Source organism: Oryzias latipes, chromosome 1, assembly GCF_002234675.1.
Source record: "Oryzias latipes chromosome 1, ASM223467v1".
Classification (NCBI taxonomy): domain Eukaryota; kingdom Metazoa; phylum Chordata; class Actinopteri; order Beloniformes; family Adrianichthyidae; genus Oryzias; species Oryzias latipes.
This window is the reverse complement of record NC_019859.2, coordinates 27,975,578-27,993,171: the sequence shown is the minus strand read 5'-3', so window position 1 is coordinate 27,993,171 and position 17,594 is coordinate 27,975,578. Positions and strand designations below refer to the sequence as shown.

General features: G+C 42.8%; 1 protein-coding gene across 2 annotated transcripts in view; it reads left to right on the top strand.

The window, feature by feature from the left end:
- The window catches only part of c3-2 (complement component C3-2), a gene marked incomplete in the record, with an annotated part of 170,209 nt that overhangs the window by 22,510 nt on the left and 130,105 nt on the right, over window positions 1–17,594 (top strand). For both annotated transcript variants that reach the window (XM_023959901.1, NM_001105083.1), the window contains 10 exon segments: window positions 9,011–9,079; window positions 9,208–9,405; window positions 9,680–9,797; window positions 9,906–9,994; window positions 10,086–10,225; window positions 10,487–10,699; window positions 10,938–11,001; window positions 11,112–11,201; window positions 11,280–11,486; window positions 11,578–11,653. In XM_023959901.1, coding sequence (XP_023815669.1) covers window positions 9,011–9,079; window positions 9,208–9,405; window positions 9,680–9,797; window positions 9,906–9,994; window positions 10,086–10,225; window positions 10,487–10,699; window positions 10,938–11,001; window positions 11,112–11,201; window positions 11,280–11,486; window positions 11,578–11,653 — 1,264 coding nt within the window.

Sequence of the window (17,594 nt, the reverse complement as noted above, 5' to 3'; positions counted from 1 at the left end):
AAAAAGATAGGGGAGAGAAATATATTTTTTGTTTTATATGGTTTCGGTAGGAGGAAATACAAGACACAAACATTGTAGTAGTTTTAGGGGATGTCATCTGGACTTGGTTTTAAAGTTGGAAGACGTTTCACCTCTTATCCAAGAGGCTTTGTCAATTCTGAAATAGCTGGTCTAAGAGCTGGTATATATGCGCTCATGGGGGAGGAGTCAGACCTGAAACTGGAGGTGTTGTCCACTTAGCCTACGTGGTTTCGGGTCGTTAATAGTCCTTTGTCCTCAGATGGGGGTTGGGGAGTCAGTGACTCCCTCTCCAAATGGTCGTCTCTTTCAGCGGTTAACGACTCAGGTGGAACTGGTTTGGTTTGTTTAGGTTTCAAAACACTGCCGTAGATGGATGGAAGAATAAACCTGAGACCACCATTCTTCATCATCTTCAAATCAATCAATTCAATTCAAATCAATCATCAAAAGCCAGGAAGTGGAGACTTTCACAGATCATATCAACGCAGTAGACAAGAACATCAAGTTCACCAGGGAAGACACAAAGGAGAACACCCTAGCCTTTCTAGACTGTGCTGTGATCATTGGAGAGGACAGACAGCTCCAGGTTGAAGTGTACATAAAGCCTACTCACACAGATCAGTACCTGTTATTTGACTCAAACCACCCTTTACAGCACAAACTAGGCGTCATCAGGACATTACAACACAGAGCCCAGGAGGTCCCCACAAGCTCTGACGGAAAGAAGAAGGAAGAGCAACATATCCACCAAGCCCTCCGAACCTGTGGATATCCCAAGTGGGCATTCACCAGATCCCAACATACAGGAAAACAAGACAAGAAGGAACAAGAGACAAAACGGAACAGTATTTCAATTCCATATATCTCAGGCCTGTCTGAAAAACTTAAAAGGATTTTCAAACAACATAACATCCCAGTTCATCTCAAACCAGTCAATACCCTCAGACAGAAACTGGTTCATCCAAAGGACAAAATTCCCAGCTACAAACAGAGTAATGTTGTGTACTCTATCCACTGCAAAGAGAACTGCAATGAACAGTATATAGGAGAAACCAAACAACCGCTACACAAGCGGCTTTACCAACATCGCAGAGCCAACCCAAGTGGACCTGAGTCTGCAGTACATCTCCACCTGAAGGCCACAAACCACTCTTTCGAGGACAGTGAAGACCGAATTCTAGCCAGAGAGAAAGGATGGTTTGAGCGAGGAGTGAAAGAAGCCATCTTTGTCAAGAAGGATAAACCTTCTCTTAATAATTATGGTGGTCTCAGGTTTATTCTTCCATCCATCTACGGCAGTGTTTTGAAACCTAAACAAACCAAACCAGTTCCACCTGAGTCGTTAACCGCTGAAAGAGACGACCATTTGGAGAGGGAGTCACTGACTCCCCAACCCCCAGCTGAGGACAAAGGACTATTAACGACCCGAAACCACGTAGGCTAAGTGGACAACACCTCCAGTTTCAGGTCTGACTCCTCCCCCATGAGCGCATATATACCAGCTCTTAGACCAGCTATTTCAGAATTGACAAAGCCTCTTGGATAAGAGGTGAAACGTCTTCCAACTTTAAAACCAAGTCCAGATGACATCCCCTAAAACTACTACAATGGATGAGAGTCTTCATAGACAAGACACAAACATTCTTAACGTTTTCCAATGCTGTAAGAATGTGTGGAAAATATATTGTAACGCCCGGCAAGTATGTCACTTGCAGCGGACAAACGGGATCCAATCTGTAAAAAATGTTGAGCTGCCAATCAACTGGCTGCGCTGGAGAACTGTCCATGTCTCACACACCGCACGACACAGAACAGTCTCAGAGAGGAGGAGGCGATAAGAGAAGCTGAGTCCGTAGCCTCTTTCCGGCAATTCAAGACGAATTATTTTTAACACACACCACATTAAACATTGCACAGGGGTGATCAACCTCTCTCCCTTCCACACTCATGGTGCAACATAAAGAACCAACATAACAGGAAGAATAAACTAAGGTGGAACAACGAAACTGCCATATGAAAAGAAACGTGGGCAAACAGAAATGCTCATGCTGAGCCCTAATTAGATCATCATCCCACATCCCACAATCCCCTGCTGCTAACAGACCTAAAATGCACACTGTCAACGAAAATTTGTGTCATAGCCTGCGACACACGTTTCTACCAGCAGGGCTTTTTTATTTCTATTTTTTTTTACTTTTAGCGGACCGCTAGGCAAGTGGCTGATGTAAATTGAACCACTGTCAGTTCCGTGCATTGCTTGATGAAGTTGAAAGGAAATATTTTGTTCTCCTGCTACACAACAAAGTCCGATGGCTGTCCAGGGGTGACGTTTTGCGTCACTTTGTCGTCTGTTTAGAACACGTGAAAACATTCCTGAAAAGCAAAGACCTGAACTACCCGCAACTGGAAGATACTGTGGCTCAAAAAGCTGCACTTTTTGGTGGATGACTGTGACAAGCCACCTAAACGAGCTGAATAAAAGTCTCCAGGCGCCGCAAATGCTTGAAGCTGTTCTGTCATTCGAGCGCAAGCTGACTGTCATGGGGCACGCACGTTCCATTTTATTGTTTTTTGTTCGAATCCTCAAAATAAAAATGACATCAAAAATCGGATTTCTTTAATTTTATCAAAGCAATGAAACATGATTCATTGATATTGTAATGAAGTTAAATTGCACAACTGAGCAGTCACGTGACGCGTCGTTCTCCGCAGAATGCACTGCAGGGCAAATAAACATTTATCGTTAATAATGCTCATTAAGTATTTGTAACTACTTAGTCATTTTAATAGCAGGCTAATATAGCTTATATAGATACATATTGCATGTGTTGCCTTCATTATAAGGCTTAAATAGGGCTTTTAATATTTTGCGGCTCCAGACAAATTTGTTTTTTGTTTTTGTTGTCCAAAATGGCTCTTTCAACATTTTGGGTTGCTGACCCCTGAACTAGCAGAAACTGCTGACACACTCCAGCCGCACAAGGCCTACCATTGTCTTGAACTGCAGAAACAAAAAACCTGTTGTCACTCACGATTCCGAGGTACAAATTCTTGAAAAACTGCACATTTTTGTGTCTGACCCTCTCAAACGACCTCAGCTGTTATTCAAACACCAGTAGTATTATTAAGAAAGCTTGGCAGCGTCTTTTCTTTTTTAGGCACCACAGGAATTCACTCAATACAAAACCATTCTTTTACATTAATAGCCGCGTTTACATGGGCAAAAGTAATCGGAAAGAACGCCTGATCGGAAAGAAAATGCGTCATGTAAACGTGCCATTCGGAATACTCTGACCCGGTCAGACTCGTTCGGATCAGAATTTCTTTCCGATCGAGATAGGTGGGTTATACCGATCGTTTATCCGATCGTAGACCATGTAAACGGTCATTCCGATCGTGTGTCACTACTGCTCTGGTTTACGTCATGCATAGATGGTGTTTCGCTGAGAGAAAGCTTTGGAGTGCATACGGGACCGACCAGCTGCTCAGCGGACGCCCCGTGAAAAGCGCCGCTCTGCTCTCGCCCCGCTCTCGCCCCGCTGGCTCTCTGCCTCTCTTTCACCCCTCACGAGGGAGATGCGGGGAAGGAGCGCTTCGTGCCCCCCGACGCTCACTTGGTCCACTGGCACCCGAGTGAGCAGAGGAGCTGGATTAATAACTTCGTGTCTGAGGGGAGGAGGATGTTTGTTCGGTGTGCGTTTTTTTTTTTGTTTGTTTTGTGTGGGAGAATTCAGACTGCGAGCCGTCCCGCCGCTCTGGGTTAGCGGCTGCAGGACTCAGGAGAGCCGCCAGCTCACGCAGCGAGTTTGGGGAAGCAGAAATAAATTTCGCTCAGCCCTTTTCAACACTACTGCGCATGCCCAAATGATTAATTCCGACCAAAAGTGTGAGCCATGGGAACGCTTGTTCTAGTCGGAAAAAGGTTTTCTGATCCCATGTGCACGGGTGAATTTTAACCCGACCATTGATCCAATCAAGATATTCTGCCCATGTAACCGCGGCTAATGTTGCATTAAAGTGCTCTCACCAGTTCTTTCAGTGTGTGGCTAACTGTGAAAGTAAAGAAATCTTTAAGAAGTGTGGAAGTTCTTTCTGCCAGCAGGACTATCGGATGCAAACTTGCAGTCCTGGAAGTCCTTTATAAATCCTGACTCTTAAGTAGTGCAACATGGATCGTAAAGGATCTATCTCTCTGGTCATCCTGCTAATTGGGTGTTTGGCCCTCTACTATCTAGCAGAAGATATTAAGTGTTCAGCATTGCGTCAAACCGGAAGCTTCTTTTTCGGAGAGGTCTCTAAATTAGGCAGAAATATGAGGAAAGTATCATGTTGGGCTGCACGTAGAGTTGCATTTTAACTGCTGCGGTTGGCTGAGCAGCCAATTAAGTTATTTACTTTTTAATGGCCCTTTATATAATAGGTTTAATCAAACTGCTTTTAATTTATTTATTTATACTTTTAATTTGTCTGTGTTTTTTTGTTGTCTGTGTGGGGAGCCCTGCAGTTATTGTTCTAATGTTATTAAGCTGTTACATTTGGCAAAGAAATTAGTTGGTTAATTGATGGATTGACTGACTGACTGATTGATAGATTGATTAGGAGGAACTCAAGGATCAATCGCATATGGTCGCGCATATCGTGCATATGGTCTCAGAAAGGGTCTGAGAATCTAATCTCGGTACGTGATGGCAGTCTGGGTACCTCTGGTGAGAACATGGAGAGTGAAAGAAATGCCACCCCAAAGAATTACTAACCAACTGCCTGTTGTGTCGGTCGAGTTGTAGAAAAGAAATGTAGACACCTGCTCAGTTCAAGATCCAACTTTATTCTTCTTCTGCAGCTTCTTTCTGACTCAGCTACTCATACATCAGTGGTTATCTCCACCTACTGGGTAAAACGTGTTATGACACTCCATAACAACACCACACTGCCAAACCTGTCATGCCGGCCGATTTTTCTGGCAGCAGAAAGTTCTCCATGGCCTCTCCAGACTCTGTTACATCTGTCACATGTGCTCAGTGTGAACCTGCTTTCATCTGTGAAGAGCACTGTGTGCTAATGACAAATTCACCAAACTTGGTGTTCTCTGTCAAATGCCCAACATCTTGCATGGTGCTGTGCTGTTAGTGTCAGGTGGGGAAGGCTGGTGAGCAGGTAGGACCCAGACGCAGAGGCAGGAGGCACACGGTTCCAAGGTAAGAGGGTTTATTGAACAAACAAAAAGCGCTGCAGATCAGGATAACAAAACTAAACTTAGTGTGGCTTAGCACAAAACATGGCATGAAGGAGTCAGGGACCAAGAGATATTAAAGACGTTAAGACGCTAATGGACCAGCACAAGAGGAAGGGAGAGACGAGACTTAAATACAGACAGGGCGGACAAGACACAGGTGAACAAGATCAGGACAGATAGGGACAAGGAAGTAAAACTCAGGAACATGACAAAACAGAACCAAACATGACAGAACAAGAAATAAAGCAAAAACCAAGACAAAAGAAACCCAAACCATGACAGTTAGCTCAACTCCCACCTGTGGATAATGGTCTCTTATACCAGCCTTAAGGAGTCTATTTCTTTTTTATTTTTTTTTTAATTTTTTCACTTGTCCTGTCCAACAGCTGGGCAGGCAGATGAGAACTGAGGGCCTCTTGTGTTGGACATATTTCACTTTAACAATAGGTGTTATTAATCTTCAGACAAACCAAAGGTGACAGCAATTGGACCAAAGCATCCGCCAATTACTGGACAGTCTGAGGTGTTATCTGGTATCGGTGGATGGACAGATACATGATGTCCCAGATGCTGAATTGGATTAAGGTCTGGGGGACAGGTGGGCCAGTCCATTACATCAATACCTTCAATTAGCACAGGGGTCGGCAACCCGCGGCTCAGGAGCCGCATGTGGCTCTTTAGCGCTGCCCTAGTGGCTCCCTAGAGCATTTAGACACAGACACATATTTCTACACACATATCTAGTCTGCAAGAAGGACATGAGGTGGTGCTCCATTGACCCCTACACATGGGAAAGTCAAGCAGACGATCGCCCTATTTGGAGACTTGCAGTCAGGCAAAGTCTCCAAATAGATGCTAAGGCCAAGCGGAACGAGAATGCTGTACAGAAAAGAACCAGGAGGAAGCAGCGGCAGCAGCAGCTGCAAGAGCCATCGTCCTTCACCTGTACCAAGTGTGGCATTGACTGCCATTCCAGAATCGGACTGCACAGCCACTCTCGGCGGTGCAGGTAGATTCAACAAGCAGCTACACCATCGTCTTTCGAGACGGACGGCTGCCGACGACGACGATCTAGACACAGCAAACCTTCTTGCCACAGCTCGCATTGATGTGCCATCCCGGATGAGTTGTATGGGGTGCCTTTTGTAAAGTTAAATATTAACAGCAATAGTTTTGGTTATTTAGCCTGTTTTAGGAGAAAAAAAATACGGTTTCAGTTTTAAGTCCACAGCAAATGACTGCGGCGCCGTAAAAAGCTCTGACCTGCTTCCAATGGCTCATCTAACTCAAGTCTGTGAGCCATGACCCAAGTCTCGGGAGCCTGGAGGGGTGGGCAATTTATGAATCCACTGTGTTTGGATGATATAAATATTACATTTTTAGGCTTGCTTCACTCATGGATTCTCCTTTGTGGAAGGAAAACCCACAGAGTGACAACTCATAAGCTCCATCTTAAGATCATAAGATCCATCTTCCACGGTCAGAAACGCCATTGTAGTTCAGGTTCAACAGCTATTAGGTGATGGAGGTGACAGTGCACGTGTCCACAGGATAAGCATGGCTAATTAGATAAGCTTGGGTCCACTGCATGGCTTCATTCGTGAAGGAATTTACAATCAAAGTAATTTTGCTATGATCTGACTGGTTCTACCTGAGGGCTTGTTGGAAGATCAACTGGCATTGTAGGATAAAGCCGCTACAATTTTCTACTTCGCTGTAGAAAGGTTCCGGCTGCAGGCGGAAGTTTTCCTGTGATGGAGCGGAAGTGGCGGTAGCTATGTTGCTTGAGGGCTGAAGTGATGAGGCGGTCATGGAAATAGTGGGTATGCCTCCGGTTAAGTCCATTAGGGTTTGTAAGATCCTGTCAATACAGCGAAACAGGTCTTGTTGCGCTGAAGCTGAAGGAGTACTCCCTGCTGAATAACTGTAAAGCGAAGATCTCCCGGCTCAGCTAGGTGTGGAGTTTGGCCAGTTCGTTATGTCATGATCAGCTATGACAAAAAAAGACCCAGATACTGGAACCCGGAAAGATTATGCAAGTCTGTAGTGGATTATAGAAATATTTATTGTCCAGTTAAATCAAAGGAGCTTGAGCAGCTGAGAAGAAGGCGATGGAATGAGGACCATTAGATGAATTCGAGCTTTCCTGATAATTGGAGGCGAGGCCGTGGGTATTTAACTTGTGTGTTGGTGAGCCGACTACGTGGCCAAGATACGTGGCATGTTCTGGAGTCTTGGCGTGGCTGGAGGTTTTGGATCTCAGGTGGAATTCTGGTAGATCGAGTAGTGAGAAGACCCAGGTTGACACTAGTGAGAGATGTCCTATTGGCGATGAGGAATACGTGGTTAGGAGAGCAGGCGAAGAGCAAAAACAAACTTGGCAGACAATAGAACACATGAGACCAGGAACTGCACCATAAAGGGGAAATGGACTGGGAGGTTCCATCTTAAATAGGAGCAGGCAGGCTGATGAGGAGAGTGCCAACAGCTGGGTCTAATCTGGAGAGGAAGAGCAGACAAGGGAGGGGGGGAAGGAGAGGACTCCCAGAGGAACTATGACACCCTTTTTATTATTTTAATGTGGAAAAACAACAGTGGGCTAAAATTTATGAAATTTGAATATCATTGGATTTGCCATTAATTCTTGTTTACATGTTTGTAGATATTTATTTTACACTTGATTTTCTTGTAAGAAATACAAGGAAACTGTAAACTGTTAAGTAGCCAGGAATTTAGTCACACTTGTTGAATTTTTGGCTAAAGATGTCCTGGATTGATTTTAGGTCAGTGGATCAGATCCTTCAAAATGAACCAATATTGATTATAAATGTTATCATCAGCCACAACTTATGATATTAACTGAATTGTTGTTAAAATTAATCATTACACCCCTGAGTACACATGTGATGTTGAGATGGGTAGGCTTGGTATAGGGACCCCTGTACATAGCCTTTAGCCACTGCTGCTTCCGTCAAGGTGTGTGTAGGGGGTTGGAGGAGAGTTGGCAGTAGGCCTCCCCTCTGCCAGAAATATTCTTCTCAGAGATTTTTGACTGAGCTGCTGTGAAAAGAAGCAGTTGCAGTTGCTTTCTGCAACCAATCCACTTCCTCAGACCACCACAGACCAGCCTGGATCTGGATCTTAAAGGAAATGCTTAACCCTTGTGCTATCCTAGGCACTTTAACATTAGGAGTTGGGTCATCTAGACCCACTAGACAGTGCTCTGAACCTTTTTTCTTCAATGATTTGTGATCTTCACTGGTGTCCATGGATTACATGAAATCTTTCCACCTTTGTCCTCATTTGTCATGGTAGGGAGAACACGTCAATGTAAGTGTGGGGTCATCTAAGATAGCACAAGTGTTAATGGTGTGCATTTCTCTTGTTAACATGCAACATAGAGCTTTCTGCTGACCAGGTTCCTAAGGGTGTAAAGGAGACACTGGAGCAGATTCTATCTCCACTAGCTTGATCTAACTAAAGCCTGTGGTTATAATCAAATGAAGCATGTGGACATGTGGACAGCGGTATATTGTATAAACACAAACCTGGTATGGAGGGTCTGATCAGCATGAAACCATAGAAGACAAAATGAAGCAGAATTGCAGGGGGTATTTCAGCATCTCTAGACCACTACTGTTGTGTGAAAGACCCTGCAAAGTGTCTTTGCTGCTTCCGTTCTTTGATCATTTGCTGACATCTGAGGACTTTTAAGCTTCTTTTTGCCCATCTGTTTCTATTCTGTTCTTGTTTCAGAAAAGAAATGTGCAGCACCATCCAGGAGAAGGCGGGCCTCAACCATCATGGATGTCAGAACCACATTATGTGAGAAGTGAAGCAAATTTCCATGCATGCATTGTCATTTCAATTCCTAAAGAAGAAAGACAGTTTCTCTACTTTATTCACAATATTTGTCTCCTAAATGTTTCCATCTAAACTTTCATTGTGGTTAGTGAGTCAGTATAAGGAAGATCTACAGCGGGAATGTTGTTTGGACGGCATGAAGGACTCCCCAGTTTCATACACATGTGAGCGTCGCTCTGAGTACATCCTGGATGGTCAGGCTTGTGTCGATGCTTTTGTCACCTGCTGCAAAGAAATGGAAAAACAACAACTTGAAAAGAAAGAGGAGAGCCTGCAGCTGGCCCGAAGTAAGTTTCTGTATCAACAAAACTGACTGTTCGCATGGAAACAAACACCTCAAAGTTTTTTTGTGTAATACATGGTGGCTGTTGGGCAGTGGCAGGCCGGTCAACCCCTGATTTGAAGATTGCAGGTGTCCTTGGGAAATACACTGAGCCCCACCTTGCCTCATTCACTGTGTGAATGTCTGTGTAAATGGGTGAATGGTTTTATGACTGTAAAGCGCTTTGGGACTTCGAGGAAATTAATCACTGCACAAGTGTACGCCATTCATCATTCCAGGTGAGACAGATGACAGCTACATGGACAGCAATGAAATTGTTACTCGCAGCAATTTCCCGGAAAGCTGGCTCTGGTCCGATATTATTTTGCCACAATGCCCCCAAAATACACCCAACTGGTGAGTCCATGGTAAAAACTGTCATGCTGGAGGGACACTCCTCCATTTACCTGTAACCACCCTTTGCTAGCTGTCTCTAAAAGTGCTCCCACCTTTTTTGTGCTCAAGTGACTCCACTTCATTTGTGAAAAATGTTCCTCTGCCTGATTCCATCACAACCTGGGAGTTCACCGGCATTAGCCTCTCAAGAACTCATGGTTAGTGAATAGTCAGCTCCTGTTTGCATTATATGACCCCTGCACCATGACCACTTCTGTAAACGTTTGATTCCTGTGGTATTTATTGAAGGCATCTGTGTGGGAGAGTCACTGGAGGTGATTGTTCGCAAAGACTTCTTCATAGACCTCCGGCTGCCGTACTCAGCTGTCCGCGGAGAGCAGCTGGAAGTGAAAGCCATTCTACACAACTACAGGCCAGAGATCATAACCGTAAGAGCAGCGAAGCAGGATTATGACTGAAACTTAGACAGGAGAGATATAAAAATGCTTGATCAGTACATGAAACATCTGAATATTTGTTAGTGTTTCCTTTTAATATGGAAACTATGGGCTCCGAGGTGCTTGTTGCAGACTGAGGAGTAAGCAATGATTCTGAATTTAACACGAAACCACAAATGTCCCTTCATTCTAACGTTAGACTATTTTTGTTGAAAGAGTCAAAATTTTCTCCACCATTTTGTCTTTTTTCAGGTTCGTATAGATCTACTTGAGGAAAAGGACACGTGCAGCGCAGCTTCTAAACGTGGGAAATATCGCCAAGAGTTGAACGTTGGCAAGATGTCCACAAGATCTGTTCCCTTCATCATTATTCCCATGAAGGAGGGGACTCTTCCCATCGAGGTCAAAGCTGCTGTCAAAGACTCGTACCTGAGTGATGGAGTGAAGAAAGACCTGCGGGTGGTTGTAAGTCAATCTATTGATTTTTCAACAGGACCCATATCTCAGCCTGGACACTGTTCTCATTGTACAAAAATGCTGTGATTCACACTGTAGCATTGTATTGAAATTTTAAACCAAATTTTAAGAAAAGTATCTAAGGCTTTCCTAAAATAAGTATTGTGACAGATACAAAGAAAATCAGCTTGAAAAACCAGTATGCAGTGCCAAAAATAAGCTTATTGTCCAATATTTTCTTCCTCAGCCTCCAGGAGTTCTGGTTAAAACTGCAAAAACTGTAACCTTGGATCCAGCTCATAAGGGGAAAAGTGAGTCTGATACATGATTTTTGCATGAATTGAAGTAACTTTTTTAACATGGCAATAAGTATTTCTGTGGACTCCTATATTCCATAACTACACAATTGTGGGTTTTTTAGACGGTGAACAAGTGGAAGTTCTGAACAGCAACATTCCTGAAAGTAATATGATTCCAAACTCACCTACAAGTACTCAGATCTCAGTGACAGGTCAGTTTTCATCCTCAAACTGAGCTCTGCATGGTTGCTGGTGATTATATCCACTTTGGTTTTACATTTTGCACGCAGGCCGAGAACAAGTTTCTAGTCTGGTTGAAAATGCCATCAGTGGAAAGTCTTTGGGTACTCTGATTAAGCAGCCCTCTGGTTGTGGAGAGCAGAACATGATGCGCATGACCCTACCTGTCATTGCAACCACATATCTGGACAAAACCAACCAATGGGAAGCCGTTGGCTTTCAGAAACGGGATGAGGCCCTTCAGCACATAAAAACAGGTAAGATGAAAGTTCTGGGTTGAAAAGCTGTGGTTGTATGCAAATGGAAGTCATAGGTCATTCTCCAACACACATCTATTTTTCTATACAGGCTACAACAACGAGCTAGCCTACATAAAAAACGACGGTTCCTTTGCTATATATCCTAGAAGTCCAAGCAGCTCCTGGTAAGGTCATCATTATCATCCATCCATACTTTCATTCATCCATCCATCGTCCATTTCAGTGCTGTCATACAGTTAATTTTTTTGTGTGATTAAATAATCATGACCTGTAATTAATTAATCTAATTATAATCTAACCTACTAATTGCTGCGAAGAGCTTGATTTTCAGGTTATTTTCACTTAAATTCCTGAAGTTGCCCACAGTGAAGGATTAAAATTCGACTCGATTTATTTTGATTGTACTGATGGGATGTGTATGTGTTGGTTTTTAATATTTATTTTGTTTCATTATTTTTTTTACTGTGTTTACTATTTTAACTGCAATTCTTTTTATTGTACTAACATCTGTTTTATTATGGGAAGAACTTTGAGATGCTCTGTAGCAGGAAAATGATATACAAATAAAGCTGAATTTAATTGAATTGAAAATACTAAAAAAGGGGCTTTATGAAGTTTTACATAAATCTGTACCAAAACTTCTAATTAATACCATATTACATATGTGGACATTTGTAATTCCATAGTTTACTATCCGATGCAATCAGCCATTTGCGTGGCACATCTGGCTTTATTCCTTACATAATAGATATATATTTCATTTATTCATCTTCTTCTGTTTTGTCCCGTTTGGGGTCACGGGGCTGCCAGAGCCTATCCCGTGCACTTGTGGGCGAAGGCAGGGGACATCCTGGACAGGTCGCCAGTCTGTCACAGATATATATTTGAGAACACAAAATAAGCTATAGTTTGAAAGTGAGATTAAGGCAGTATCATTGTTTTATATAAAATATGTGGAAAAAAATTCAAATTGACAATAAACTCCCACAAGCCCCAGAATAAAGTGTATCAAAAACATCCACCTTCTTTCTACGTTCTTTGTGGCAAAATATTAGTGCAACGAATCAAATCAACAATGCCAAAGTCCTGCCACGACAGGGGAAACAAATTCTGGCAGGGGAACCTAAGAGGCACGTTGTCACAGTAACATGACAACGTGAAGCTTTTTGTAAACAAAAAAAAAAAACAAATTTAAAAACACTACAAGAATTAAAAAAATAAAATAAAATATACTAGGTGAGCCATGGTGGTTCCAGAGAATGTGTCTGGTAACTTATAAGACTGTCCATGCAACATTTCAATGGGTGTTAATGCTTGACCTAGTGTGGGTGTGATACGCATGCTTAGTTAAATTAAGTCTATGCAGTCAGGCCACTGCCTATTTGTTTTTTCAAAGCATTTCTTTAACTTTGATTTGGAAGTGCCATTAGTTCTCTCAACTAACCCTGCACTTTTACAGTGTCTCTTCAGACCTATACAAAGGTGTTGAGCCATTTGTTTCTATCACTTGATTTACAAAATGGGTACCAATATCACTTCTTCTCACACGTTGTATGCCAAAAGTTGGGATTATTTTTCTTTTTTACAAATAGCTTTAGCCACTGCGATAGCATCCTGTGTTGCACATGTAATACGTTCCACCCATTTAGAAACAGCATCAATAATTACTAAACAATATTTTTTTAGTCCTTTACATTTATTTATTTCAATAAAATCCATGTGTATTGTATGGAAAGGAAAAGGTGGTTGAGGAAATTTTCCTCTTTTAGGTCCAACATTGCCTTGGGGATTATGGCGCATAAATGTAACACATTGTTTACAAAACATTTTTGAATAGAGAATAAATCCATAAGTTGCAGAATACTCTATTGACTCTGTTGAGACATGGCAAGACCCATGACTCAAAATTGCTGCCCAATTCTACATAGATTTTGGCAAAATAGGTTTTCCTCTGTGCCTGCATACATATTTTCCTATTCTTGTTGTGGTGCACTGTGTATCATTTCTTTTAACGCGTCAGTGGTTACATCAGCAATCACACTTCAGCATTTTCTGTTGCAGCTTGTTTTGCTGTTGTACGGAGATCCCGGGGGCCAGTAGTTAAAAAGAAAAAGATCTGATAACTGTGCGCACGCCATGCCATGCCTACGGTTTACTAAATGGTCAATCAATTTTATCAATTTCATGTGCATGTCTATGAGCAGAGCAGACGGACTCTTAGCTCCATGTTTGCAGGTATGTGAGGGTGCTTTGTCACAGTGTGCGCAACGGAGGAGACTTCAGACTACAGTCAATTTTGCTGCTCTGTGAGAGCGGGCTGCCGGACTCAGAAGAACCGTGTCTCCATTAGATTAGTATCTCCAGACAGAGGAAGGGGTTTGGGCCAGGTGGAGGCGGCTTTTGAAAGAACATTCCTGGTAAACCGTGCACACTATCAGCCGGTGACACATAATGACGTCTCACTATTTGATTGGCTGTACGTTTCTCCGATGAAGTGTACGATAGTAATTGGTCTGGATAAATCCATAGAGGAAGAACTTGGAAGTAAACAATCCAAGATCCGACACAGAGAGATGATCTTCTAAACAGGCTTTTATCATTGTTATGATTATTAATAAGTGCATCTTCGCTCATAGTTTTTTAAATCTGTGCGCCCAGTGCTCTTTTTTTTGGCTGAACTGACATGGAAGAAGGGCTAGGATTAAATTAATACGTGCTAACAACATTTAGGCGTGCTAATAACAGACCCGACTGGTAACACAAATTCAAATGATGTATGCACGGTTTGTCAGGACTGTTCTTTCAAAAGCCGCCTCCCCCTGCCCCAAAGCCCATCCTCTGTCTGGAGATACTAATCTCCCGGGAGATGCGGTTCTTCTGAGTCCGGCAGCCCGCTCACGCAGAGCAGCCAATTGGACTGTAGTCTGAAGTCTCCTCCGTTGCGCACACTGTAACAAAGCACCCATACATGCCTGCAAACACAGAGCTAAGAGTCCATCTGCTCTGCTCAGAGACATGCACATGCAATGTATGTGTGCGCACGATTGCTGAAAAGTACGAGCACAATTGATAAATCTACAGTTTACTAATCTGTGCACACGATTTATTTGATTTTTTTATATTTTTAAAGTCGGGGGGCTCCATACTGTTGCATCTGCAAAGGCATTTCCTTTAGAAATAGGATCTGTTTTTCATGTGTGTGCCTCGCATTTACATACTGGCACTTTAAGTAAGACTACAGTGTCTTACTGAATTATTGACGGCTGAAACTCTACAGCTGTCAATAATTCTTTCAGTAATTCTACATGTGTGACTGGTTTTCCTGTTGATGTTTTAAACCCTCTGTTTTCCCACTGTTGACAAAATAAATGCAATGTAGTGGATGCTTATTGGCTATAATAGTAGATTGTAACTGGCTTATCATTTAACAGTTTGCATGCTTGAGCTAATAATAATAATAATAGATTAGATTTATCTGTGCTTTTCCAGATGCTCAAAGCTTTTACAGTGTGTCCGTTATTCATTCACTCCTCATTCATAATTGGTGATGGTAGCTACGGTGGGAGCCTCAGCCGCCCTGGGGCAGATTGACAGAGGCGTTGCTGCCCGTTTGCAGCTACGGCCCCTCGGAATCATGCACACGCCAGTGGAGCCACACTGGAGGCAAGGAGGGTGAAGTGTCTTGCCAAAGGACACGACGACAGTTGGCTGGGGGGAGTGGGGATTGAATTGCAGACTTTTCGATCATTGGACAACCTGCTCAACCGCCTGAGCCACAAAGCCCTTAGCTAAGGCTTTCCACTCTGCTGATAGTGCTGAGGAAAGTCCAGACAGGGGTTCTACTTGAAGTGTTTCCCCTCCAGTGAGTGGAACATCTGATTAATCTGGTCTTGGCTTGTAAACTGAAGATGTTTCCTGAAACCCAGTGGTTCTCAGACTTTACTTTTTCTCTTGTTACCCCCCTTTGGAGGAGGAAAAATGTTCACCCTGCTTCCCCCCACACACACACTGCAAAAAACTGTGATAAAATATGCCAAAAATATTTAACTTTAATACCATATCAAAGTCTTAAACATTTGTGCTGCTGCTGTGCTCGAAAAAATTAAATAAAGGATCATTCACTTTGTAAGAACAATAACATTCAGCCTATGTTCAAAAAGAAACATACAGTTCGGTAATGGCTGCAATAGGCCTGCTTTGTGCTACACATATTTTCAAAACGAGGTTGGAGGTTTGTTATTGCAACTCTCAAGTCCTGCTCAATACTGAGCCTAGCTCTGTTCTTTGTTTTCAAAGTAACAGCAGAAAATCTCACAAAGCTGCGTTTACATGGACGAAGGTAATCATGATGAACGCCTGATCGGAAAAAAAAAAAAGTAAACATGCTGTTCAGAATTGTCTCCCCCAATCAGACTCGTTAGGATCAAAATTTCTTTCCGATCGAGATAGGTGGTACATGCCGATTGTTGATCCCATCGTGGTGCACGTAAACAGTTTATTCTGATCGTGTGTCACTACCCCTCTGGTTTTACGTCATGCATAGATGGTGTGGTGCTCCAGAGAAAGCTTTGGAGCGCAAACAGGACCGACGGGGGTGGGGTACGTTCTCTGGCTGTGGTCGAAAGACGCAGGGGCGATCTTCTCTAGGGTTCGAATGCTGGTCTTCACATCTCTGTTAAACCCTCAGAGCCTCCAGATAGGGTTAAACAAAAAACAGTCTCAGTTCTTTAACTCTCTTTATTACTTCTTTCTTAAGTCCAAAAATGGCAACTGATTGCGCGTGTATGCGCTCCACACATTCACCCCCCCCTTCCAGCAGCGTGTGAGATCAGATACCCTGGTTTTTCAGCACATACACACACTCACACACATACACAACACATGATTTTCTTTATTCTTCAACAAATCGGATCACAGTTGCATAGAAAGGTAGGTCTCCAATCCGTACCGGTGGCGTGTGCGAAATCCGGGCGGCATTACCTTCTGAAAACACAATTATTGTCGTTAACAGCGGCTTTAGCGTTCTTTTAAGATTTTAAAACCACCGTTAACAAAAATAATCACATCTTCAAATGTCACAGACAGGATTCGGTTAATGTAAGTGACGTAAGACCTGCACTTTTTTATGTACCGCTGTGAAAAAAATTCTGTCGTCCAAACATGACTCCCCCCTCCTCCCCTCCTAGCCTTCTCCTACCGGCTGACTCGCGCCCCCACCTAAGATGTCTCTGCGGCTCCCTTGGGGGTTTGATGACCACTGCTCTAAGCAATCCTATCTTCTGGTGTGGGCATAAGTGTGGCTGGATTCAATATAGTACACCTTTCAACAGTCAGATGGTGCCATGAATCTAATGTGGCTAAACAGAAGCCTCTGGTTAGTGATAAAAATGTCATTTTAGTTTGAAATAGTAAAACTGAAACTGTATGGGGAACATACAGAGTAAGCTTGTGGAAAAGCGCTACTTCAGATGAGCTTGCTGCTGCAATTACTGTTTGAACAGTAGGTGGAGCTCTTGCTACAGGATCTAATTTCGAACAGTAAAAAGCCACAGGTGTCTTTTTATCTCCATATATTTGCAACAAACAGAAATCAGAAATCCATCTCCACAGTCTACGCTTTGCTGTTGTCTGTTGTTGTTCTGAATAATGCTTGCCTTAAGTCACAAAATGCTTTTACACCTTGTTCTGTCCTTTCATCCTCTATTCCGTTTTTCCCTGCCAGAGCCTATCCCAGCCACTTGAGGGTGAAGGCACTGTTGTTGTGTTTTTCATGTCCCCCAGCTGGGACTTGACCTGGGGGCCTTTTTGCTGTGAGGCAGGAGTGCTAACCACTGCACCACCATGCAGTGCAGACCACATTGTGCTGTCCATTGATTTTTATCATAAACTGCCATAGGTTATCCATATATCCAGTCAGGCCCATAAATAAAAGACAGAGACACATTCTTTCTAATTTTGTTTCTGTACATTACCACAGTGAATTTTAAATACAACAACTCAGATGCCATTGAAGTGCAGACTTTCAGCTTTTATTTCATGGGTTGAACAAAAAGATTGCATAAAAATGTGAAAAGCATTTTTTTAAACATACATACACACACACAC